Below are 25,815 nucleotides of genomic sequence, written 5' to 3'. Positions count from 1 at the left end.
GGAAATGATCATACAGTTGTTGTGGTGTTGGGGTTTGACACTGGCTTGAAGCTAGGCACCCATGAAAAACCATTCTCTGCTATAGCTGAGCAGAGGAGGGGGAAAGAAAAACTAAAAGGCTCATGGGGTGAGATAAGGATTAGGAGAAAAACTTTCTAAGGGCAAAACAGGATAAAAACTTAAAAGGTATATAAAAAAAAATATTAACAGAATTAAAAGGGGATAATGAGAACCAAAATAAACCTTTAGAACACCATTCTCTGCCCCCCTCTGCCCCCCCAGCCCTTCTTTCTTTCTCACTGACAGCCCAAGGAGACAAAACAGGGGATTTTAGTCAGTTTGTCACTTAAAAAAACCCCCCATTCTTCAGTTCGATTGGGGAGGAGAGTCTCTTCTGTTATGTCATGGGGTTTTCACCACAGGAGAGAGCTCTCGGTCAACTTCTCCAACGTCATTCTAATTTTTACAAGTCCCACCCAACCTGCTACAGCTTGAGTCCCTCCCACAGGCAAAGCAGTCTTCCCACAGCTGTTTTTTCCATGGGTCTTTAGTTCGTGGGGTGTAGTCTTTTAAGGATGAGCTGTTCTAGTTTGGAAGCAGGGGTCTTCTCTTTCTCTTCAGGTTTCTCACTAGATTACAGCTTTTCAGCATCCACACGCTCTAGTGTGAATATCTTTCCTCACGGGCTGTGGGTGGACTTCTACATCTCCCCATGCACTTTATGAATTACAGGGAAAACCAGTTTGTTATGTTATAGTCCTCACCATGGCTTGCAGAAGAGTCTCAGCTCCAGTGCCTGAAGCACTTCCTCCTCTCCCTCCCTCCTTTGCACCGACCTTATTGTCGCCATGTTGTTCTCCTCATGTGTCTTCACTTTTCCTTTTCTCGGACTCAGGAGAGAATTGGTGTCTGTAGATTTGTTTGTTCTCGAATTTTATCAACCGAAAAGTTTTTATAGAGTTCTGCAGCCCTGAAAGGTTGATCCCCTCCAGGCTCCACATCGGGGAGTTGCTCGTCATGAATAATTTCCAGTTTTCCGTTGGTAAAAGGGGCAGATGTGAGGGTAAAGGACCAATAAGGACAAGGCAAAATGGTGCGGGGGAGTGGCTAAGAGTTGGGAGAACCAATAGGGCAGCAGGGGTGGAGCAAAGCTGTAAAACTGGGCCAATGGGGATTAAGGGAGGGAAGAACATTCTGGGGAAGACAGACATATGGCAAACAGGGGCTGAACTGGGGTGGCATCAGCTCAACCCACCAATGGAAGAGCAAAGCCTACCAGATATTAACATACAGTTGCAAAGGCCCATGGGAGGGAGGCCTTTTCTCACCCTGTGCTGGAGGGGCATTTCTGTCCTCTTGCTTCGGCCCCTCCAGGCTTTAGGCTTAAGTTCTTTGGTGGCAGGCCCCTGGGCCCCCACAGTTCATTGTGAGCCATGCCGAGATGGCAGCAGTGGCCACTCCCGGCGCTGGGATGGTGGTGGCCATGTGGCCACTCCTGGCCCTGGCGGCTCCTGGCCTCAGGATGGCTCCCCCGGCAGCATGACCCTGGAGATGGCGCCGAGAAGAGGCCTGGTGGCCTCCTTCACCGCCCCTCAGAGGGGAGGAAGAAAGAGGAGTTGCGTCTGTTTCCTCTTTCTTAATTATGTCATCACTGAGGTGTTGGTAACTTTTCTAATTGGGCCAGCTTCATGTCAGTCGTCAGAGCCTTCAGGGATTAGCTCTGCTGGCCATAGTAGAAAATTTGAGGAATTTCTCTCTCAGAAACAGCCTCTGTGGCTTCCTCCACCCTCACTGAAAGGTTGTGTTTAACTAACACGTGGGTGCTGTCGGCTTGTACTAGCCTGATGGATCTCATCATCAGACGCTGATTCCTGTCTCAAAAATGCAGGGAAAGTAAGTGTTTTACTTCCTGCTGCTTGCAGTCTGCCTGCAGACTTTACCACAGAGGTGTTTGTGTGGGGCACTGAGGGTAGAAAAGATGTTTTATGTTTGAGTCTTCTTCCTTTTCTTGCCTTCACGTGCGTGATCCTATACCAGCTCTATGCAGTGTAGAGGCAAAAGCACTAACGTATCTTCTAGTTATTCCTGTAAAGCCTCATGCAGAGGTGTCTTTCTTTTTTAATCCCAGCAAAACAGTTCCAGAGGAGACACTGAGGAGAGCCAAACAGATGGGGTTCTCTGACAAGCAGATTGGGAAATGCCTGAGGCTGACTGAAGACCAGTGCCGTCAGCTGAGACTGAGGAAGAATATAGTGCCCTGGGTGAAACAGGTACGTGAGAAACATCACTGGGCCTGGTGGGGGCTTCCAAAAGAGGCAGGATACCTCTGTGTCTTTAGAAATCCGTCAGTTAACATCCTCAGGAGTTTAGATGTGGAAGTGAGGAGAACACAGTTCACCTGTGTTCCTTCTGCACTGCTGGCATCAATGTAATGCCGTGAACATTCCCAGAGACTCAGAATATTCTAGTTCATGTTCTTTGTGGCTGAGGGGGAAACTCATGTGGCTTCAGGAAAAGGCTGAAAATGCTGGCCCACCATGGTAGGACCATGAAGAGTCTTTCTCTTCTCTCTTGGTAGTAAATTTTTACAGGCTAATACTTTATTTGAAGTGTACTATTGTTATGGGTTCATTTGCTATTGATGGTGATAGCATGAGCCTAATGAGCTCATCTGGTATTCGCAGCAGTGTCACTAGGTGCTCAACTGTTTCATTTAAGGTGTGTTGGTATTAAACTGCCACCAGCTGGTTTTCTGTCCTTAAATAGGGTAAAAAACCCTACCCAAACTACTGCATGTTTCTGAAAGAGTTCATCTGTATCCTCAGGCCTAAGTCATCTTCTGTTCCCCGGCTGCTGTTTCTCTTCTGTGGCTCACCTGGCCACAGGAACGTGCCTGGTCTTGCGCTGTGTTCTTTCAGCTGCATATGGCACTGCAGTGCTGGGTTGATTTGTGTGCCAAGGTACACTTAATAAGGTCATTCTACTTGTGCCTGCCTGTGTGCCTTCAAAGCATATGTTTCTTCTTGAGCCACGAAGCACAAGTCACAGTATCAGCAACAGTAATGAGCAGCAGACACACGGTGCTAATGATGTAAGGTCACATTCTCCATGATTCACAAGGATTTGGACAGTCAGTGGGGATTGCTGGAAGTGCTTGAAGTTTGGACAGATTTTTAAATGGCATAGCACATAAAAATTCATGTGGAGACTGCTTTAATATTGTTCCCTGTTCAGTGTTCTCTGTAGAAGTGTTTCAGATGCTCATTCAGGAAACTTGGGCAGTCACTGGTGACACAGATGGACTGGTTACCAAGTATAACATGCCATGAGTAGTTGACACAAATTGTTTGTGAACAGCCCTCATGGGCAAATTATTCTTCTGGGCTCTCTGTTGACTAATTACGTAAGAAATTGTTGAAAACTACGTAGAAAGTGTGGTTTAAAATCACTCTTGCTTTGTGTACCATTTAATTATCAAAGCATGAATTTTACTGTAACATAAATGCATAGTAATTGTGCTGCCACTCCACAAGGTTCCTAAGTGATATTGTGTGTGTTTGTATTCAGCGTGGGAGTAAGATGGGGTCAAGAGTAGAGTCTGAAGATTCCAGACGGCCTAGTTGTAAAGGACACAAGACCTGGAGGAATCTGTGTAATCTGCTAAACAAACTAGAGAATGAGGGCCTTGGCAAGCAGGGGAGAGTTCCTGGGCTATGTTTCACCAAAGAGGTGCAGAGCTAAAACTGCAGATTAGAAATGGTAGAATGTGGTGTTGACTGAGCTGTAGGGTCAGGGCAAGGCCAGGCATATGCTGCATTAGCAGCCCTGGACAGGTCAGGTCACCTCCTTATGAGGAAAGATATATGATGGGAAAATGATGGGAGTGAAACAGCAGTAGAAAGGGAAAGAGGCAAAAGAAAAAAAACCAAAAATCTGCATGTAGGAAAGATCTTGCACTGGCCAAGTCACAACCCCCCTTTTTGTCTTGTACAGATTGACACCCTGGCAGCAGAATACCCAGCGGTGACTAATTACCTCTACGTCACCTACAGCGGGCAGGTAGGCACCCTCAGAAACAAGTCTCATTGCTGTCTGGTTTGATCTCTTTTCCCTATGCCATGTGATGTCTGGAAATCTTGCAGATGCCTCAGTCTCTGTAGCAATTCTTTTGGATGGTTTTACATATAATCCTCTCACAGCAGGCCTGGAACTTTCCCTCACTCCAGTCCTGATCCAGTGCATTTACTGTTAATGCCCCAATGTTGTTAAGAGCCTGTCATCTATCACCTGTACATCCACAGCTAGGTGCTGGGAGTGCAGAAGTCATATTTCCCTTATCTCATCCTAACATTATTTTTATATGAAACTTCACAGGTCCTTAGGCTGCTTGAACAGCCATATTAGAGGTGCTGTTTCTCTTCTGCTCTGGGTGCAGCACCACTAATTCCAGGAGAGCTGCGCTTCATTTCCACTGCAGTGAGCAAGATCAGACTGGAGCCCTGAAGGATCAGATTGGTGGATTTGGGCTGAACACCAGGAACTGTTTATTCTGAAAAGCACAGAGTTAGGTGCTGCGGAGTACAGATCCTAATGACTTTTTTGTCTCCCTTCCCAGGAACATGATGTAAAATTTGATGACTGTGGAGTGATGGTGTTGGGTTGTGGACCATATCACATAGGTAAATCTTCCTTACAACGCCTCTGTTCTCCTTGTCCCCTCAAGCCTTCTTCGGATATTCTTGTGGTTCCTTAGTTCCTCTTCTCATATGGTGAAAAAACCCTCCAGAGCTCAGGGCACAGGACATCAATTCCTTACAGAAGGTTTGCATTTTATTTGCTTGGAGATTTCATTTTACACCTTGGAAAAAAGCAGGAGAATTTTATTACTTTTCACTTGGTATTTAGTTGTGATTTCCACAAAGTTCTACAGAATTTTTTTAATCTTACTTTTTTCACATGTGAAGGTCTTGGGAGCACTCATACCTTATATAGAAGTTTGTTGCTCCCATACCTATCTTATATGTTTACTGCCAGCTCATGATGATATTGTCACTATGCATTTAACAGCTCTAAGTGTAGGTGACTCTGAAAATATTTTGATCTCTTCAGCTGCTTCTGTATAAGAAATTCTCTGTATGTTGTTTTTTTCTTTCAACCCACTCAGATCATTATACAGAGTAACAGTTTCCTTGTGGCTGTGAGTACTGGGTAGACAGACTGCTGAATTCTGTATGTGATGACTTTCGCTTTCTCTTTCCATGGATCTCTCCAAATAGCTTGCAATTATTGACAAGGAAAAATCTGCTTGTTATTCAGAAATATTTCTGCTCTGCATCTCCCAGAACTGGTGATGGGTTATGAAAGTTGGAATTGAAATCTGCCTCCATTTTGCTTGGATTGGAGAGTTCATATGCTACACTCCTGTTGCTGTTTGTAGGACATGTCTTTTTGAACTCTGTTTCCAGCGTGAATGTTGAGATGACTGCAATCAGGAGCAACACTCCATGATTTATCTCATTTTTTTTGTGAGTGATTCTGCTGTTCAACAGGCTGTGTGGCCTGGCTACAAAAAGTGAACAGGATGGCAGTGTTATTTCATAAGCTGATGGAATATATGAATACATTTTGCACTTTTCAGCTAAAACTCCTCATTGCTTAGAATAGACATGCAGGTCTGTTCTTGGTCTCATCTGCTCTGCAGCTTTGATTAGATCAATCAAGACCATCTTTGGAAGAGGTTGTAACCAAATAAAGGCTGCAAGGGGAAACCACTACTTGGACCTGTAAAATATTTTTTTCCTTGTTGCAATAGTCAATTTGGGTGGGTTTTTTTGCTTTTTTTATCCTTTGAAGGCAAGTAAGCAGTGTGCTTTCCCTCTGATTTCAGTATTGTAATCAGAACTTAGTGGGGTCAACTCAGTGTTCTCTTCCAGGTTAGAAGAGGTTAAATGATTTGGGTGGAAGTTAAACATGTGACATTATTTTTTCTTTATTTCCTTTGTGAAAGCTAAGTTTTATGCTAAAAAGAAACAAAACAACCCTAATGATTTTTTTTTAAAATAGTTGAAAATACATTGCAGGAAAATGTTGAATATGTTCACACTTCTGCAAAGAAATAAAAGTAATTGAGGCAAGTGAGGCCATTTCAAAAGTCATGCTATATTCCGTGTTTAGAAAGAAAATTGTTCAAGCCAAAGTGAGTTTTTTTAACTTTCTTGTAAACTAATATGCCAAATAGAAACTTGATGTGAGTCAGTGCAGTTACACACTCCTGAACTTCAGTGCTTGCTTTGGCACATCTTTCCTGCACACACGAAGCCTCGGCAATCCTTGCTCTTCACCTGCTTCCAGGAGGGGATCTCCTGTCCTGGGAGAAGGGTTTGTTTGTGTTTCAACCCTAAAAGCAGTATAAATATATTTCCACCACTGGCATGGGCCAGCAGAGTGCTCTGTAAGTTTTCAGGTGTGCACATAGACCCAACGTGACTGGAACATGAAAGTGAGTTCAAAACCATGCACGTGTTGATGTAGTAATTGTCTCCTGAGGAGCACTGCCTGCTAATGTTACAACAGTCATTACTAATAATACTATTTGTTTTCTGTCTCCCCTCTTCCCATGTTTGGATATGATCATTACTGCATGTGCCTGGAATACACTTAACAGCTGTTCAGCTGTTTTCCCAGGTTGTATCTGAAGCAGTCAGATGAGGGCTCCAGATGACCATTGTGTTCCAAAGTTAAGGTTTCTTATGCATATAAAAATACCTGTGTAATGGAAGTGGAATACAAAAACTGAATGAGCATCTGGTGTCCCTTCTGGGAAACATCCAGGTTCAGATTTGATTTTCCTCTCTTTTCTGTGGGGTTTTAACTGAAGCTTAGGCATGTTTTGAGGTTCTTGTTTGACAGAAGTGGGAAAACAACTTATGTGGCCTGTGCCAGCCATCAGTTTGTGACTAGGGGTGGGGGCAGCAATTAAGCACAGACTGAATTTCTAACATACCTTGTCACACAATTATATATAAAAGTATTATCAGTGGTTAACGATCATGTAATGACTGTGAATGCAGCATGATGAGGCCAAGGTTTTCTTGCAAACTGTAAGCATAACCATTTAATGATGCTCTTTATTGTGCACGATTCTCTGTGGTACCTGTCTTAGCTGTTTGAGTATAGGAATATATGGGGTAGTAGCTGTTTGCACAAGTCTTGATTCAAACGTTCCCTGGAGCCTGCAGCATTGCCCAAGGCCAGGCATCAAGCCCTGGCGCTCACCCAAGCCCCCTCTGTGCCACTTTCCTTTCAAGGTGTCCACAGTGCTTACTCAGGGCTTGGGACAGTAGGATGTGCTTGTCCCACAGTGTCACTGTAGCCTTTAAAGCCTTTCAAGGCACAGAGCGGCTGTGCAAAGTGTTGTTCTGCTGATCTGCCTTACCTGGTGTCAGTGTGCAGGAATGTCAAACCCACTGAGATGTCATTCTTCTGTGGTTGGTTTAGCTCTTCTGGAAAGTAAAAGCCACCTCAGTCTTCTGTTCTTCACACCACATCTATGCAAATGCTTTGTGTTTCCTGGAGTAATCAGCATTGTTTTATAATAACAGGAGCTCAATTTAGTTTATCCCACTCTTTAGTTTATCGCAGAGTGCGTGGGTTGGGAGGCAGCAGTGATTAGATGGAAAGCAAGAGCACGCTGAAGTGTTTATGAGCACAGGATGACAGACATGTTAGAGAGGTCTGTCACTCCTGAGCAGCTGAGCCAACTTACCTGTTGTGCTTGGAGATTCACGTTTTGTGGATGATTAATTTCCATGGGAGGACAATTACATTTCTGACTCTGAGCTGACAGGAGTCCATGCTGGCTTTTATTTTTTTTTTTCTTCTTTAAGTTGGAGTGCTGAGAAAATCTATTTATGTTTTCTTCTCTGCATCCTTCCTTTCCTTGCCCACTTTTCTGTCTCCTGGCAGGCAGCAGCGTGGAGTTTGATTGGTGTGCTGTCTCCAGCATCCGCACGCTGCGTCAGCTTGGCAACAAGACCGTGGTCGTGAATTGCAACCCAGAGACGGTGAGCACAGATTTTGATGAGTGTGACAGACTGTACTTTGAGGAACTGTCGCTGGAAAGGATCCTGGACATCTACCAATATGAGGTAAAGAAAAGCAGAAGCACTATAAAAAGCCATGAAGCAACCCAAACTTTTCGAAATTCCTGTCACTAGCTTTCCAAGCAGCTGGGGGTAAGGGGAGAGACCAAAAGCTGTTTGCTTTGGATCTCAATGTCGCATTTTACACATCACTGATGCTCCTAGCAGGCTGCTCAAGAAGGAATGCCAAATAAATATTAAATTATTTTGCAAGATGCCATATTGTGCAATATTTACAAGCAGGCTTAATTTGCTGCACAGACATTTATCGCACAAACTGTTCTGCCCTTGCACTGCTGGGCTTTAGCAGTTGAGCACACCCTTGATTTGAAGCACAAGCCCTCCACCTGGAGCAGCTGAAGGAGTTCTGTGCATCACACCAACATGTGCTCAAGGACTTGCAGGCTTGGCCCTTCCAGTACAGTTGGCAAGTGGATGTGGTCAAGCATAGAGGCAGACAGATCAGGGAGGGGCATTGGAAATGCCATCAAACCATAAAATGTTCCAGCTCCTGATCCAGACATTGCACTGGTCTTTTAGCAATTTTCAAGTGTTCAGATGTGCTGATCTAAGAGATGGAGGAGAGCCTCAGACATATTTCATAATGAGGGGATATATAATGTAAACAGTTGGCTCCAATATCGAAAATGTTGATTTCTCACCTTGGATTTGTTGCTGAGGCTTTTAAAGGTGCCTTCAGGAACTTCATCTATCCTGACATTCAGCATGAGTTGGCCATGTAACTTGCTGAAGCAACTTTGCAGAACCCAGATCATGTTAAACTTGAGATTTTTCTTGACTCCCTTACCTGGTATATGAGGATCTGAGCTCATCTCCGTTGTGAATGGGTGCAAATTTATAAAATGATTTTATAATCTGGACATGTTTTGATCATTCCCAAATTTGGAACCAGGCCAAAGCACATCAGAAATTAACTCCCAGACTCTAGGCTCTGTTCTTCAGCCATTTGCAAAATACTGTCTATGACCATTTTAAAATTACATGTTCATACTTTCCTGTTTGTACAGATTGTTTTACTTTTTAAAATTTTTGTAAAAGCAAAGACTACTACTGGAAAACATAGAATTTTCAAGAGGCCAAAAGACTCTGGTGGCTCTCTGGACTCTTAAAGGTTGATTTTAGAATGCTTTAGGATTATCCATGAGGCTCAGCTCTAAAAGCATTGAAATCTTGTTTACTTAACAGAACTGAACTTCTGAGCAGGGGCGTGGAGGAAACTGGTGTGACAGTTTGTCAGACAAATAACACTGATGAAATACAACATCTAATTACTGCAGGATCAAAGAGAAGGTAGAGATAGGTGATGAGGGAGCTCATTTCCACATGGAGTGCTAGTAATTAGCAAGTTGGGTAAGAAAAATATGTGAAAAGAATACTGAATACATATTGAAACTTGCATTATCCTGCTTGTCAGAGCAAGGCTTGGCCAGTTTGAGGGGAGCCAATGCAGGTCTCCAGGTCTAATAGCAGCATCCTGTTGTACCCAGAGTTTACAAAGGATTCTGCTACTCTGGTGTGGGTGTGAAAACAACCAACTGGATGTTTGTGCTGAGGTGTGAAAGCCATCAGAGCCTGAGCCTAAACATCGAAAATCAGCGCTGTACTGTCTAATCCCCAAGGTGAATACTAAATACAAATAGTAAAACCACTTGTCTTCGCCAGCGACATAAGGTAATGGTGGTGTTATTATGTGTAATTTGCAAGCAGGGAGACTGAGGGGTAGATAGGCCTGCACAGAGTGATGCAGAAGAATCTGGGCAGAGCTGGGGACAGAGCCCAGACCTCCAGCAAAGTGTAGCCTAAGATGTATTATTTGTTATATGTCATTTCTTTAGAAAAATGAGTGAGCCAAATGCTAATGTCCTGCTAACAGAATACTTCCTCAGGCAAGTGCAGTTGGAATTCAGCCCCTAAGAAAAAGATCAAGTTAAAAATGAATCTGATTCTGAGATCCTTCACCAACCCTGTAGATAGCCATCTCTCCCAGCTTCATATGCAAAGCATGAGCAGTGTCATGATTTCAGACTGTTCTTTTAACCTCTCCTGGTCATTTGCCTCCTCTGGTGTTTCAATAGACAATGGACTGTTGTAAATAACTGAAAAGTCATGGATCATTGGCAAACTGTGTTTAAAAACATCAGCAAGCAATGGACACAGCATTGAGCCCTTAGCAGAGATGATATTTCAGCTTCCTAAACACTTTTAGGATGAGCAGCAGAGCTTGGGCAGCTGTTCAGCCCAAGTGAATAGGTGCACTGATTTGTCCCTGCTTTTCTGATTAGATAAATTATGCTGCATCAAGGAGAGAGTTTACCAACAGGACTGGGACAGCTAGAAGCTGCCCACCAAGAAATGCACACAGCTTCACACAGCCCTCTGCCAGGGGGTTACTCAGCTGTCCCCCCTCTTTCTGTTCCTTGTGTCCTCTTTAACCTCCAGTTGACATTCACACCTGCAGTGACTCACCAGAGTCTGAGCTCTGCATAACAGAGCTGTTCACTGGAGAAGAGTTTAATTTACTGTGAATGTGCAGAGTTAGGTGGTAGTCTGTGAGGACAATAATTTTAAAAAATATATAATTCCTTCCCTCAGATTTATTGGCTTTTTTGTTTCCAGAGAAGATGTTCCCTTTTTATTTTAATATCTATCTGCTTGAGGGCCTCTACTGATTCTTTTTTTCTGTTTCGGAGATTATTCTGAAACAATTCATAAAAGTAAAGGAGGCTCCTAGGTACAATTTTAATGGTCTAATTTGTTTTCAAACTCGGGGAAAAAGAAACCCCAGCTCTATTACTAATGACATAACAGCAAGGTAGTAATAAAAGGAGCGATTTTTGTTATAAAGGGGAAAATAATTCTCTCTAGGCTTCTTTCACTAGGTTATGTATTGTGTATATTTTAAAGATATCTAATGGCAAGGATGTTATTAATTTTCTTTATAATTAAAATATGGCTGATGACATAGTGCTATGCAGTGGGGTCCCTTTCTGCCTGCCCACATTTCTCAGTGGAGCAGTCGTGTTCCCTGTCAGGAAAGTGGTTGCTCTTTGGGTGGGAACATCCTTTGGGAAACAACGTAAGAATTTTAAAGTAAGAAGTAAGCAGCAGCTAGATTCAATTGATGGTTCTCCTTGGGTAAAAATGAGTCTATGATTCTTTGCTGTCTGCTTGAATAAGGAATCTCCTCTGTCTCCTTAGGGCTGAAGTCCCTAATTCTATCCCAACTTTGATGTAGGCAGTATTTGGATTTTAGATGTGCAGTAACTGGAATTGTTTTAAAGGCAGAAATGAGTAGCAGCGGAGGGGAAGCTGTTAGCTGGGAGACTTCACATTTCACATACATCAAGGATAGATGAAGATGTTGGTTGACCTTGGAAGCAAAGCTACTTTGATTTGTTACCCTCCTTCCAAGCTGCAAGGAGGGGTTTGCTAATTCACACTCTGGTTCTTATCTGTGTGGGATAAAGGGCCCAGGGACTAGAAGGTTTTACTCTGGTTTGGATGGGTCTGGAAGCACTAAGGCATAGATTTCTCTTCCAAGCTGGAGATGGTGAGCTCTGATGTCAAGAGACAATCGATTTTGGGCACGAAACAGCCCCTGGCCTTTTTCACTGCCTGTCCTAAGCTCTTTCAGGTGATTGCTGCTGGCCGGCAGCATCATGGCATCCCATAAGTGACTGCATAGTGAAAAGGAAAAAAATAATCATCTCAGGCTGTGTATTAGACTGCTGAGCAAATAATCTTGGGATGGTAAGTGCTGCTTAAATGCCAGACTGTTAGATCTTTGTTATGGTAGGAAATTACCACGTCAAAGCTGAGTGGGGACTGTACTTGCATTTATCATCTATTTCTGCCCAGTCACTTCCAGTCCATCCTGCTCTCAGTTTACAGTTTTGCCGCTCCAAATCCCTTTAAGTCCCTGATGAAGGAATTCCTCTTCCAGGAAGGCCAGTAAGGCTGACCTTCCTCAGGAAAAACACACTTGTTAATTAAAAGAACATTGTTCCTCTATCTTTTAGAGCCAAACCATGGATCACTTGATTCACGTTTCTCATTTGTTACAAGTGGGTGAAACTGTAAAACACATTTGGTTCAAAAGAACCCTTCACTGGAGCTGTTCTGTGGGCCAGACTGCCCTTTGGGCAAAGTTTCACCAGCTTTAATGTGAAAGTAAAATGCTCTTTGTCGTAGGTACTCTAAGGCTTTTTCTTCTATTGAAAATTTTCACACCTGGCTAGATTGTACTTGAAAGCATTAGGGGTTCAGTGTAAAAAAGAAAAAAGCCCATATTTTCACCTGTAGAAAGGTGTGTGTTAGCAAGCAGGATCACCTGTCTCGTTATTTACTGTTTATTATTTTCTCACTGAAAATGCGATGCTGCCCATGACAGATGTGAAATGCTCCACTGTGGCTGGAGGATGCTGTGCCACCTGTTCTGCCTCTGGAATTGGAGTGCTTGCAGATAACCTGTGTGGAAATAAACACCTATGACAGTGTGCTGAAATACTTGCTACCATCCAGGGCACTTCCAGAAAGGAGGAAGGAGCTAGTCAGGAATAAGGAGCATTGATTAAAATAAAGGTCTAAGTGTATCCATAGCTTTGCACACTGTGTGATGTGTTGATTTAGTTTCTACTTAGCTTTGTTACACTCCTTAAAGACTGACTTCTGGGACTAGGAATGGTGGTTTGCTTATTGAGTAGCAATGCTGGCAGAAAAAAAAACCCCACCCCATAAATTCCAGTTGTTTCCAATTGGCTCTCTGCTGGAGGTTACTGCCTAGCATCTCTGGAATAAAAAAAAAATTGCATGAATATCTGCTCCTCTGAAAATCTCTGACCATGAGCATGGGAGAGGCTGTCTTCTCCGAGAACTAGACTGAAAAAGAAAGAAGACCTCAGCATCTTGTTTGTTCGTGCTGCTGGGTCCAAAAGCCACAGCAAGCAGGGGGTAAGCTCAGTTGTAGTTGGAGTCCCCATGTCCTCATGTGTGGGAGCACATGGGAAGGAAACCTGACCCCACAGGGCAGAGTGCTGAGGTTTGGTGGGGTGCAATGCATGTTCCTCTGGAAAGCAAGGCAATGTGTGTCAGCTCAGTGCTTTATCCTCACTGGGAAAGCAGAAGCACCTAAACATGACATGCAAACAAAGCAACAGCCTGTGGTTCAAGCAAGGCTTAGGTAATCATGGATTGATGTGAAAGCTGCAAACTTCTCTGGTTCCCTAGGGAATTTGATCTCTGGTTATTGCTGGGTTTTGAGTGACGTTGAGGAGGATATTGCTGGTTTAGGGAGTATACACACTGCAATTCACACTCTGTAGCCTGGGTGTCTCTGGATCAGCACAATTATGATAAAATCATAGGATGGCTTGAGTTGGAAGGGACCTTAAAGATCATCCAGTTCCACCCCCCTGCCATGGGCAGGGACACCTTCCACTATCCCAGGCTGTTCCAAGCCCCATCCAACCTGGCCTTGGACACTCCAGGGATGGGGCAGCCACAGCCTCTCCGGGCAACCTGTGCCAGGGCCTGCCCACCCTTGGAGTAAAGAAATTCTTCCTGATATCTAACCTAAATCTCTCCTCTTCCAGTTTAAAACTCTCCATCCTTGTCCTGACACCATCCGCCCATGTAAGAAGTTGCTGTCCTCTTTTTACATAAATTCTCTTTAGGCTTTGGAAGACTGCAATAAGCTCGTCCTGGAGCTTTTTTTTCTCCAGGCTGAACAACCCCATCTCTCCCAGCCCGTCTTTGTGAGAGGTGCTCCAGCTCTCTGATCATCTTTGTGGCCCTATGATGTGTCTTTGTTCACAGCAACCTGAAAAGGGACATAATCTAAATACTGGATTTTTGTTGTGACAGCTCTTCCTATCAAGATAACTTGGACATGACCGTGCTCCTTTCTGTCTTCCAACAGGGATGCAGTGGCTGCATTATTTCTGTAGGGGGGCAGATTCCCAATAACCTGGCAGTGCCACTGCACCAGAGTGGAGTGAAGATTCTTGGCACAAATCCTTTAAAGATTGACCAGGCAGAAGATCGTTCCATATTCTCAGCTGTCCTGGATGAGCTGCATGTGGCCCAGGCTCCCTGGAAGGCAGTCAGCACCCTGGTGAGTTGGGCTGTGCATCTGGGAAATGTTGGGATGTGCATCTGCTCAGGAAGGGCTGAGTCACTGATACATTTCAAGATTCTGAAGGCATTTGACAGCTTTTTATTGCCCACGCTGAAGAACTTTTTGATCCCTGTAAAGTGATGCTACAGCAGCACTGGGCACTGGGTGGAAACTGGAAGGGAAGTGTCTTTCAATCACCTCACACAGCCTGGGGTATATATCCAGCAGAAGTCAGCACCACTGACAGGCTAGTCTAGATATCCTGCTGGCCTTGAGATCTGCTCTAGCAGGTGGAGATTGCAAAGGAGTAGAGAGGCGTTGGCATTGCTCTTTTTTCCCAGTGAAGCTCGATGGACAGGGGAGGTCTGAAGGTGACAGCTCTGAAAACAGGAAGCTGTGTTACCTTCAGTGCAGGCTGCAGTCCCCAAATTCTTTTCCCTCATCTTAATTGCTAGGAAAGTGCAAATGCAGTTAGAATTGGAATTTTGAAATGACTTTAAATATTTTCTTGTTCACAGCATGTTTTTCCTCCCTTTCTTTAGAGAGAAGCAGTTGAATTTGCAAGGTCTGTGAGTTATCCATGTTTGCTGAGGCCCTCCTATGTTCTGAGGTAAGGCTGTCAGAGCTCAGCAACGTGGGGTATGAACTCCAAAAAACTCTCTGAGGCAAGGGGGAACAATTTCAGGGGATGTATGGAAAACTCTGTGCTAGGTGTATGTGGCATTAGGCTGCCCGTGAGACAACTGCTGAAACCAATTAATAAAGCCAATGGATCCCTGAAGTCCATCAGGCACAGATCAAAGGGAGAACATAATCATAAGAATGTCTGTTCAGCTATATTACCTTTTGCATATCTCAAGGCCAAAACCACAAACCATCTGGGATGTTCTTTCAGGTTCCTGAGATTGTTACCTGTACAATTTAGTCAGAAGGTTCTTTGCCACCAGGAAAAAGAGAAGGGAACTTGCTGAGGCTGTTTATTGAGATGGGCATCTGTTTTCAGAAAGTGCATCTTTTGAATTCAGCTTCTTATTTGCCAAGCTTCTCTGCTTACAGGCATGTTTTATGTCCCTACACTGTGGCAGCTGCTTCTCATTAAACAGACATTGTACAGTCCCTCATTTCCAACAGCCAGGCAGACTTTTTGAGGAGGTTACACCAGCACATGCACACAGCAAGCTTGTAAGTTCTGAATGATTGCTTTTCTCTGTGAGAAGTTTCTTCGTAGCTGGGTGACTCAGCACAGAGAGGCAGTTTGCTGGGCACAGTTTACAAGTGAAAATAAATTGGAGACAGGATCCTTTTCATATGAAAGACGCACATATCAAAATGAAGAAGCTCAATATCAGTTTTCAGGGCTGGGGGACAAGCACACTTTTTATTTTAAAAGAAGAAAAGGAGAAGGCTTTCTTCAGCCCTGAAGGAAATATCTTTTAGAAGAGACTCCTGAATGTGACTTTTCTATCTGGTCTCTAAGACTTGCAATAGTGTTTCAAGCAAAGTTAGAAAACAGCCCTCCTTGTCAGGAGTAAAGTTGAGTAAAGTATAGGGTAAAAACTGCTCCTGATGTAATTCAGATTGTTAGGGAACACTTCTTTTAGCTGTTGTTTCCAGCTGTATTAAAACCATTATAGGCCCTTTCTGTGTTAAGTATTTGTTAGTGCAGGGTAAGGGGACTCCAGGGAGAAAGATGAAACTGGAGGATGCAAAACTTGAGGAACAAGAGTGTGAAAAGCCCTAGCACAGCCCTTGCCCGGTTTCTGTCTGCAGAACAGCAGCAATCCACAGCTAGATTTCTTCATCCTCTGAGCAGATATGACCTTTAATTTTGGCCGGTTTCCTTGGAAAACTAAATGCCTTTCCCCAGCTGTTAGGTACTGTGTACACCAGCTCACATCCTCAGTGGTACCGCTGACACAGGTTCATGGATTTGTTGAACTCTATTGATGTACATCAGCTGAAGAGGTAAATATAATCACCTAGGTAGCTGTGTCTATTTGTCATAGAATAAAGTGCCTGATTTGTGGGATAGATCCTTCTTCCACATTTCCCCACAGTCTCTGTGGGCTTGCCCAACAAACCAAAGGGGCAGCTGGGCATCAGTGGTAGAAATGGGAATTGTAACAATTTTTTAATAAGATTCTTGTCTTTAAAAGGGACTTGAATCACTTACTCTGGACCCATGTTGTCCCAGATCCCCTTCCGTGACATTACTGGCAGTTAAATTAAAGCAGCTTTCAGATATCTGCTGTCTGTGTGTACTCCCTTAAGGAAAGATGTGTCAGGGGAGATGGCCAGGGAGGAATCTGGATTTACACTACCGCAACCATTGCCAGTGACCCACGCAAGCCTCACTTCATCTGCCCCCGAGGAGCAGTTGGGTAAAGTGAGCCAAGTGTGTTTGTCCTGAGCTCCCAGCTAACCTGCCCCAGGGGGAAAGGCTTGGCCTTACCCGGCCTGGGTGGCTGAGGAGCCATCTCCCCCAGCTGAGGGGCACTTTCACTGGCTTGGCTCAGGAAGGGGGTTTGGCAGCAGTGCGAAGGCTATGGAAACACAGTTCTTTCTTTATTTCTCCACTGTGGTTCTGGAGGTCTCCTGTCTTCTCTGGGAAGGATAATGGAGAGTCATTGGGTACTGCCTCTCTGAGTCAAGAGCAGAGGAGGTGGCTGCAGCCAGGAGCTTCCTTGGCCAGTCTGTCATACAGGGGTAGCTGGTGACCTTGTGAACCCTGTGCCCTGGTGCCCAACGCTGATCACTCCCTGGAATTCACAAGGGAAGCTGACCTGGGTTCTCTTCTTTCCTGTTCTCACAGCGGGTCTGCAATGAATGTAGTGTTCACTGAAGAAGAAATGAAGAAGTTCTTAGCAGAAGCCACCAGAGTCTCTCAGGTACCTCTTTGTGCTGCCACTTCTTTTGTGTTTCCCTTATTTGTTTCATCTCTACTGTGTTTTCTACCTCTTTGTTTCCATATTGTGTCTTCCTCACTCTTTCCTTGCCTTGCCTGGGGAGGAGCTGCTGACTCTGACTCCTCAGTTTGTTCCCCTAACTTGGGAGCCTGTGCAAATATCCTTACTGACCCCACCAGGCCTGCATGGAGTAGGAGCAGGCAGCTGTTTTACCTGCAAGTACATTTCTGCCCAGTTAATTATGGAAATAGATGCAGTCCACTGAGCTGGGACCCTTCCCAAGCTTGCCACTGGCATGTTATGCCAGCCAGCACAGAACTGGGAGCATCTTTCACTCACTTTCTCAATTGTTTTGCTTGGTTTCTTTCAACAACTAAATACTTCAGCTTGGCATCTCTTCTGAAGGTTTTTTCTCTTCTTCTTCTTTTGTTGTTGTTGTTGGTTTTTTAATGATCGCTCTTCAGAACAGAGCTGTGGCATCATAAACACTGCTGTCCCAGGAATCTTTGAGTTAAAAAGAGATGAATCAAAGAGGAACCCTCTGAAAACACAACTGGCCGTGGAAATCAGACATATTTTTCAGAACTCCTTTTTCAGGAGTCTTAGGTGGTTAAAGCTTGAACAAGAACAAAACCATGAGATTTTAAAGTTTATGTGGCAAACGGTGCAAGTTTAACTTTTCAGCAAGAAATGGTGGAATGAAAGGGAGATATTTTCAAAGTAAAAAATATCCTGAAGGATAGGTTAGTGTGGAGGCAAGGAGACATCTTTGAACAAGTTTTAGAGGGGCAGTGCAACTGTTACTTCTATCAGAAGGAATTATTTAACTAATTCTCAGAAGACTGTAGGGTCAGCCTGTGGTAGTGTGCCAGGTTCTTAGCAGTGCTAGGCCTCCCAAAATGCCTGAGTTCCCTCTGTACTTCATCTGAAATACTCTGCTTTGTGTTTACACTCTCAGAAGCAGAGCAGGCAACAGCCTTAAGCCCCACTCAGTGGGACAGACCACTTTGTCATGACTTGGTGATGGCAGTGGATGCCCTACAGGAGGCTCTAGCCCAGACAAGTGACCCCTGGTCAGCTTAATTTGTCACAGCTTGATTGACTTGAATAGGGCAGTGCTGTTCTTTCTCATCCCCAGAAAGGTACAGGAGGCCTTTCTGAGAGTTGCATTTATAGCGTCCGGCCAAGGCATGACATATTCCATGGGGAAAGAGAGGGTGTTCCCATGGGATCCTTATGATTTCCAGTTCTGCTACACACACAAGGCGCTGCTGCTCGCTGCAGAAATGACCAGTTGCACATCATGAGGTTTTGGGTGCTCTGGTTCTGATCCTGAAGAGACTTACCCTAGATTTACATGCTATTTTTTTCCTAGTGTGGTCAGACTGCCAAGGGAAGATCTTCTTCCTTCATCCAGTATTGTGTATTGACAAAAGCTGTGGTATAGCTGAAGCCAAGCTAGCTAAAAGCAAACCAGAACAAAAGTCTAGTGTTCTGCTTCTACATTAGGGAGGATGTTTCAGTCTTGTCAAGGCTTTGTGACCTGTGAGTGGTTCCACAGAAGCTCCTTATGTTAGCTGTGAGCATCTCTGTGGGACATAGGCTTAGTTTTTCTGGTTCCAAAGCCTTACCTAGCTTTGCTTCATCCAGCAGAACTTCTCCAGGTAAAGGCCCTGTCTGGTTCTTGTTCTGTTGTTTTATTGGCTTTGCTGTTTCAGTGTTGTATCATTATGGCATTTATGTTGTCAATAATGTTCAAAACTTCTAATGCAGCTTGAGACAGATTGGAGTAAACAAGGTTGTGTGCACATATAAAATCTTCAGGTGAAAAACTGCAGCAAGACAGAAAGTAACAGGACACAAGCCACTAAATTTATGAAACAGTATAGGCTTCAGCATTGTCCTTGCCTGTGAATTTACCCTTGCACTGATAAATGGAAGGAATTGTGTCTTGTACCTTTTGGAGTTGCTTGGTATTTTTTCAAGGGGAGCCTTTAAAACATGCACAAACTGTCATTTATTTCATTTTATTCTCTAATAAATAATAGGCAGTTAACAGTGGATGGGACAGGTAAATGTTGAGACACAAAGGTGGCCAGGAAGAATGCTGATTAGAGGTTTTTTTTGGAGCAAGTGTCTGGAAGGAGAAAGTATTAGAGGAGAGTGGAAGTGTGTGCTAGCATCCCAGAGACAGGCAGGAAGAAGAGACAGGAAAACAGTGGATACCAGGAAAGGGGGTGAGAGTCAAGGACAGGTTGTTCCTGGCCAGCTCTAATTAGTGGCAACCTCTCCCTGGGAGACTTAGGAAACTAGGCAGAGAAATTAGAAAGGAATGGATCAGTTGCATAAAATATGTTACTTAAATAACAAACAACCACTCTACAAAGTCCTTGGGAATGCCAAGGATCAGTTCCTTCATGGAGCACTATGTCCAGTGAGATGGCTGGAGGCTCAGACCAAGGAAGAACTGAAGATCTTGGAGTTAAGGACTGTCATTTGGAGATAGGATTAAAGGTCGTTGGTCCATGAATTTCTCACTAGCTTCTTTGTGCCATGATCTCCATGGTTTTGTCCCAGATTTCCCTGTCCTGGTGGTGTTATGAAGAGCTCCAACTTTTTTGCATCAGCGGCTTTGGGGAAATGGTGTCAAATTTCCTCCATTATATTTTTGCAAATCTGTGGAAATGAGGATATTAATAGATTGGTGTTCTGGTCTTTTCCTTCCAAAGGCTCCTAGGTGGTCTGCAAATACTCTTTTACAAAAACTTTCTAATTTTTTCTTGTCTTGATGGCAGGATTACCCTGTGGTACTCACTAAATTTATTGAAGATGCCCGTGAGGTGGAAATGGATGCTGTAGCCAAGGCAGGAAGAGTAAGTACTTTGCTTTTCTTTAACATTAAACATGTTTTTTCAGGACCTGAGATCTGCAAAGATGTGTAATTTGAATGATTTACTACAGAGCCATGGATTCATGCTGAAGAGAGTAAAGAAACAAGAAAAATTAATCTTAGAGCTTAAAACCATTGTGTTTGGAAAGCTACACCTCTCTTATTGTATACATCTAACCAGTTATTTTTAAAGCATTGCTTATCCATGTAAATGAATCCTTTAGAATATAATTTTTACCAGATTTGCAAATCACTGCCTTCAGAAATGATTTTCATCAGAATTTTATCATGGGTTATGGAATTACCACAGTTATTCAATTTTTTTTTTTTTTTTTGCAACTTCACTACTTGGCAAAGGCCAAAAAAAAAAAAATCACAAACTTCACAATTAACAGAAATAGTCCTTTTTCAATTCTAATTTTTAACCAGCTGACACAATCACTTATTTGGTATTGAGGTTGTATGCCTTGATGCAGTTAATTCAATTAAAATCCTTAGGCCTGGATTTCCTCTGTTTGCTTAAGACACCACAAAAGAGTAGGGGGTAAAATTATGTACCAGTGATGTGAGTTCATGCTTGTTCCTGTTGGGGAATGATAACTTTTTTGTGTTCTGGCAAGCAGAACTTGGGAAGCTGGTCTACAGCTTCTAGCTTTTACCTTGTGAGCCCACATGTGTTAGAGAGAGGAAGGAAGCCTTAGGGTCTCCAGGCTGTGATAGGTTTTATCATGTTCATGGTTGGCTTAACCAGAACAGCAAAGACACTGACGTGGTCTCCTCGTTCATATGCCTAGTGTCTGCTTCAGGCACATTCTCCCCAAAATCTTGGGAAATTCCCTTTTTGTTGCCGTCCCAATCTGTATCCTTTTTTAGATCCAGTTCTGTAGAGGAGGCTGGGCTGTGCTGAGGAGGAAGGAGCAGTTTCTGAGAGGGTGAGATGACCAGGTTATCTCTTTGCTATGTGCAGGTTATTTCACACGCAATTTCAGAGCATGTGGAGGACGCAGGTGTTCACTCAGGAGATGCCACCCTCATGTTCCCCACACAGACCATCAGCCAGGGAGCCTTGGAGAAGGTAGGTGTTGCACTAGCACTGAAAGGAGAAAAGGAAATGAGGGTTTGACTCTGCTTTTCCTCCACCACCAATGGAGGAACCAAATCACCAATGATTTTTTCAAGGCCAGTGTGGTATGTGCAAGTGAAGGATGTCAGAGTGCCCCTGTGATTGGCTTGATTATCTGAACTGTGTCCCAGTAATTTAAGCAGTAGATGTGCACACTTTTAAATCTAGATCATTTTTTTGTTTCCTTGGTTTAGAACCAGCTTCTGTAGCAGCAGAGGATTGTCTAATTCATACATATGCCACATGGTTCTCTTTCCACTTCTTTTTCTCCCACAATACTTAAATTACTATGTCAGATGTATGGCTTTCTAGCCGCCTGCTTTTCCAAAAATAATATCAGGATGAATGAGCCTCACCTAATCCTGACTTTTTCCCCTTTCAAGAATAAACCTTGTGATACAGAGGTAGTTGTTAAGATGCATTTTTTTAAATGAAATGTGCCATGCCTGTTTATGTAATCCTGTTAAGGGTTTGCTTGGAAGCCAGCTAAAGCTGTAATGCAATGATCTGTACTCCAGCTCTGTTTCCAAGAATGTCCAAAGTCTTGTTTCTGAAAACAGTCATGTCCTGGAGCAAAGCTACTCAAACCCTTGGATTGACACACCTGGGAAATAAGACTTTCTTCCCAGTTTGTTCCAGAGTGGATCTACTCAGACCCCTGCCACTGCTCTGTGATGGGACAGGCATGTTGGTGAAAGACTTTTGGGACACTTACAAAACTGATCAGTTATTCTCAAATAACAAAACATTATTCATTATATCACCAAGAAAGGTATAAAGACTCCAGTGTGCAGTGTAGGAATTGCTACAGGGCAAGGCTTTGATTCTTTGTTTTCCTTCTTCTCCTCCCTGCTTTCTCACACACACAAAAAACCCCTGATTTTTACTTCTGCCCTCCAATGGCACTTCAGGCTCTAGGTTACTAGGGAAATTAAACATGTTTGCTTCTGAAATAGTGCCATTGCCAAAATGTGGGTATAGAGGAAAAAAAAAAACAAGGCAGAGAGAGATGATGTTTAAAGAAATCCACAAGTCTAGTGGCCATGATCATTATTGTCATGATGCTCTTTATTTTGTGGAGCTTAAAATAAAGTTGGGTTTTTTTGTTGTTTTTTTTTAATAGGTAAAAGCTGCTACAAAAAGGATTGCAAAGGCTTTTGCTATCTCTGGTCCATTCAACATCCAGTTCCTGGTGCAAGGCCAGAACGTCCTGGTAAGAGCTGCAGTGAGTGTGGCAGGGCCTGTGGTGTGCTGAGGTGTGTGGGTCCTGCATCTCTGCATCTCTGCGTCTCTGCATCTGTGCTGTGGATGTTGTGACAGTGCCAGCCAGGGCAAATAAACTGCCTTGTCAGAGGTGTGGGCTCACCCCTGCCACTCTGCATGTCACAGCCCTCCCTGCCTTCACACTGAGGGTGAAGAGAGTCTGCTTGCTGTGTCTGTCAGCTTTGATTCACTGTGGGCTGCTGTCCTTCCCAAAATTACCAGTTTGGAATGAGATGGACAGCACTGGGAGCTGCACCTCATCCCATGTGCTGGATATCATGGCTTTTAGATCTCTGGTATCTTCTCTCATCTTTAGTTGTTTTGATGTTAAATTAGGCCTTCAAAGGGATTGAAAAGAAAGCTAGACAATGGAGGTGTTTAAACCTTTGCTATAAGCTCTTGGGATGGTTAGCTGAATAGTCCTAGTAGCTATTAGCAACAGAAGCACAGCAGATGTCTGATCCTTTCTGGGTAACAGTTGGCTTGCTGTTGCTAATGGAAGGAGGTCAGAGGAATGTGAACGGAGTACTGCTGAGGAAACAGTGAATAGGAAGAAAACCTGACAGGAAACAGAAGAGATGCATTATTGGTGAAAATTCTTGTTTGGGCTATGAGTTGAGTAAAATGTACTTACTGTTCTTCACCTTTTCTCTGTTTCACACATGATTATTCAGAAACTCCACAGAGGGAGAGAACAGAGTTTTTCCTTCCTTGCTTTCCCACAGCGGTGCCTTTCTCTGTACAGCCCCTGCTTTTCAGTTGTACCTTCACGACTCTTACCCCTTTTCACTCCACTCCATTCTCACTTACAGCAATTCCTCTTCCCCTCTTGAACTCCAAGGTGGCTTCTCAGCATGTTGCAGAACTTCTTTGTTAGTTCCTTGCCTGGCTGAATGACTTCCACAAGTGGGTGAGGGAAGTCAAGTAAGGGTAATCCTGTCATTCAGGAAGTGCCATAACCATGGAAAAAGAAGAAGCTGGACTTCTAGAGGTTGTTCCTAATGCCTGTGCTTATGTTTCCATGCCTCTTGCACATTAACTTAGCATTTAGTAAAGCATGTTTTCTGAGTGAAGTCTGGCTTCCCCTCAGTTCTAATATTCAGACAATAGAGATGGATGTCAACTGAAGAGCAAGCTGCTTGTGTCTCAGGCTGGCCATTCCCCATCCCTCTTCCCTGTTTTAATAATGATCCCAATTTCTATGTTTCTTACTTGACAATCTGAAGAATATATCTGCCAAGAGGACTCAGGGCTGATTTCAAAAAGTGTGAGTCAATCTATTTCTTCCCTGCACCGTGCCTGACCCTGACAATTCTCTTTTTTTCATCCCACCAGGTGATAGAGTGCAACCTGCGGGCTTCACGCTCCTTCCCCTTTGTATCCAAGACTCTGGGCGTGGACTTCATTGATGTGGCCACTAAAGTGATGATTGGAGAACAGGTTAATGAGTCATCCCTCCCCACAATGGAACATCCCATTTTGCCATCCAGATATGTTGGGATTAAGGTATGGTTTCCAAAAGAACCACAGAAACCCTACCACAGAGCCAGCATGTAACACATTAATATACAATTAGTACTTTAATGCCCAGAAAGAGCAATTTACTCATTGACCAAAGGCCAAATTGACCTTTTGTAGTTTCTGTCAACATAATCTATTTGGAAACTTTAGAGAAAAATTATCCGGTGAAACCAAACCTTCCTTTATTTTTGGCATGTAACCTACTCTGAATCCTGTTTGTGAACTGCATAATAAATTTACACTTGCAGAGTTGAACACTGAAGTTGAACACTATGTAATACACATGTGGACATGCACAGCTTTGTGTTGTGAGCGCCCCCCACATTTTATCTGCAGGATCTGGGACAGGGGCTGTCAAATCCACACAATCCCCTTTATATACACCACTGGTTAAAATAGGGGTGAAAGTCTTGCATCCTCTGATTTCAGTAAGGCTAAAGTTTTCCTTTCTAGAATTACTAAGCTTGTGTAGGACCAAACACAATAAAGTGTATGGTAGACATTTTTGAATGCTTACTGGAAGGAAAAAAAATGTAATCACACAAAATCTAGAACAATAGTGCAAAAAATCCAAAGGATGAGAATTGTTTATACAGAAACTTTCAAGCTTTAATAGCTTCCATATCAAGTGAAAACTGAGTAAGCAGAAAACACCTAATATCTTTCTACTAATAAGATGTTCAAAACATTAAAATTTTTTAAATGCAAGTCAAATTTGTGTCCCAAGGCAGTCAGTTTAGATACAGCTTTACATTTTATTTTGGTGCCACGGATAGGTGTTATCTGAAATTCAAACTTGAGACTTTTTTTTTTCTTTTTTTTATATTGGTGAGTCTAATTTATTTTTATAAATTTCCACTATTTAGACCTGGGGCTTCTGCTCTGTTGTTAGCTGAACTGTCAAGAGTTTTATCTCTCCTGGGAGTGCTGGCTACAGAGCAGAAAACCCAGCTTTATTTTTGAAAACTTCCCTACAAAGCTTTTTGTACTGCTTGTGTTCCGTGTGGATTTGTCAAATAGAAAAACCTGCTAACACCTTTAGAAAAATGCTAAACTTTGAAAAATATTCCAGTTTAGCCTGTTTGTTGTTATTTCATGCATCATATTTTCTATCCTCTTACAATTTATTTCTAGTAGCATTTGCATGGACACAGGATCTTGTTTCTTCAGCAGCTCTTAAAAGAAGACACAAAACTCTTTTCTTCTCTCTCAACATAGCTGCTCCTTTGTGGATTACAGTGCCACAGTTTAAGCTTTAGTGACTGAAATATTGTCTCTCCATGTTTGCTTCCAGACTGGTGCAAGTGTCAGGGCCTGACCAAGATGAAATCCTGGGTAGAGAACGACTCACTAAGTTTTAAATAGGGTTTAGTTGCAGTACAGAGTGTGCTCCTGATGATGCATTTTCATGTTCATGGCAGATAAAAATTCGGGAGGTCTGGAAAGCTTTGCTGCTTGTTACCTTTCGAGACAATGCACATTAAAAGAATCCCTCTTGACTGCCATATCTCTGCCTGAGTTGGCCACTTTAAAATTTTTCTCTGTACTTGGAGTAGAAAGAAAGCTGATCCAAAAGTCACAAAGACACACAGCATTTTTTGAGAAACCTTTTGAGTTTCTCCTGTCTCATTTTAACTGGTCATTGTTAGGTGCCATGAAGCAGCAGCTGCATTATCTTCAGCGTTACCCTTGGGGACAGAATTATGGCTTCAAATTTAAAAATAGATTTGTTTCTAAGCAGAAATCTTGCTGCCTTTATGCCAATACCATTAGTAGTTTAAGATGTGGAGAAGCCCTACAGAAAATGACTTGGTTAATTTTCTGTAGGAAATTTG

At 43.2% G+C, this 25,815-nt stretch overlaps 1 protein-coding gene across 1 annotated transcript in view; it reads left to right on the top strand.

Annotated features, from left to right (window-relative positions):
- CPS1 (carbamoyl-phosphate synthase 1) overlaps positions 1 to 25,815 on the top strand; it is a 179,740-nt gene that overhangs the window by 141,951 nt on the left and 11,974 nt on the right. Inside the window, exons 26-36 of the mRNA XM_066189456.1 lie at positions 2,129 to 2,270; positions 3,994 to 4,059; positions 4,616 to 4,679; positions 7,966 to 8,147; positions 14,080 to 14,274; positions 14,820 to 14,887; positions 17,090 to 17,165; positions 19,979 to 20,056; positions 21,041 to 21,148; positions 22,320 to 22,409; positions 23,795 to 23,965. Of these exons, the coding sequence (XP_066045553.1) occupies positions 2,129 to 2,270; positions 3,994 to 4,059; positions 4,616 to 4,679; positions 7,966 to 8,147; positions 14,080 to 14,274; positions 14,820 to 14,887; positions 17,090 to 17,165; positions 19,979 to 20,056; positions 21,041 to 21,148; positions 22,320 to 22,409; positions 23,795 to 23,965 (1,240 nt within the window). The remainder of the gene's footprint in view (positions 1 to 2,128; positions 2,271 to 3,993; positions 4,060 to 4,615; positions 4,680 to 7,965; positions 8,148 to 14,079; positions 14,275 to 14,819; positions 14,888 to 17,089; positions 17,166 to 19,978; positions 20,057 to 21,040; positions 21,149 to 22,319; positions 22,410 to 23,794; positions 23,966 to 25,815) is intronic.

Source organism: Chamaea fasciata, unplaced genomic scaffold (genome assembly GCF_029207755.1).
Source record: "Chamaea fasciata isolate MVZ Bird 193981 ecotype frontalis unplaced genomic scaffold, bChaFas1.0.hap1 SCAF_8, whole genome shotgun sequence".
In the NCBI taxonomy this organism is placed as follows: Eukaryota; Metazoa; Chordata; class Aves; order Passeriformes; family Sylviidae; genus Chamaea; species Chamaea fasciata.
The sequence above is the reverse complement of the archived record's forward strand: the minus strand, read 5'-3'. Positions and strand labels throughout refer to the sequence as shown.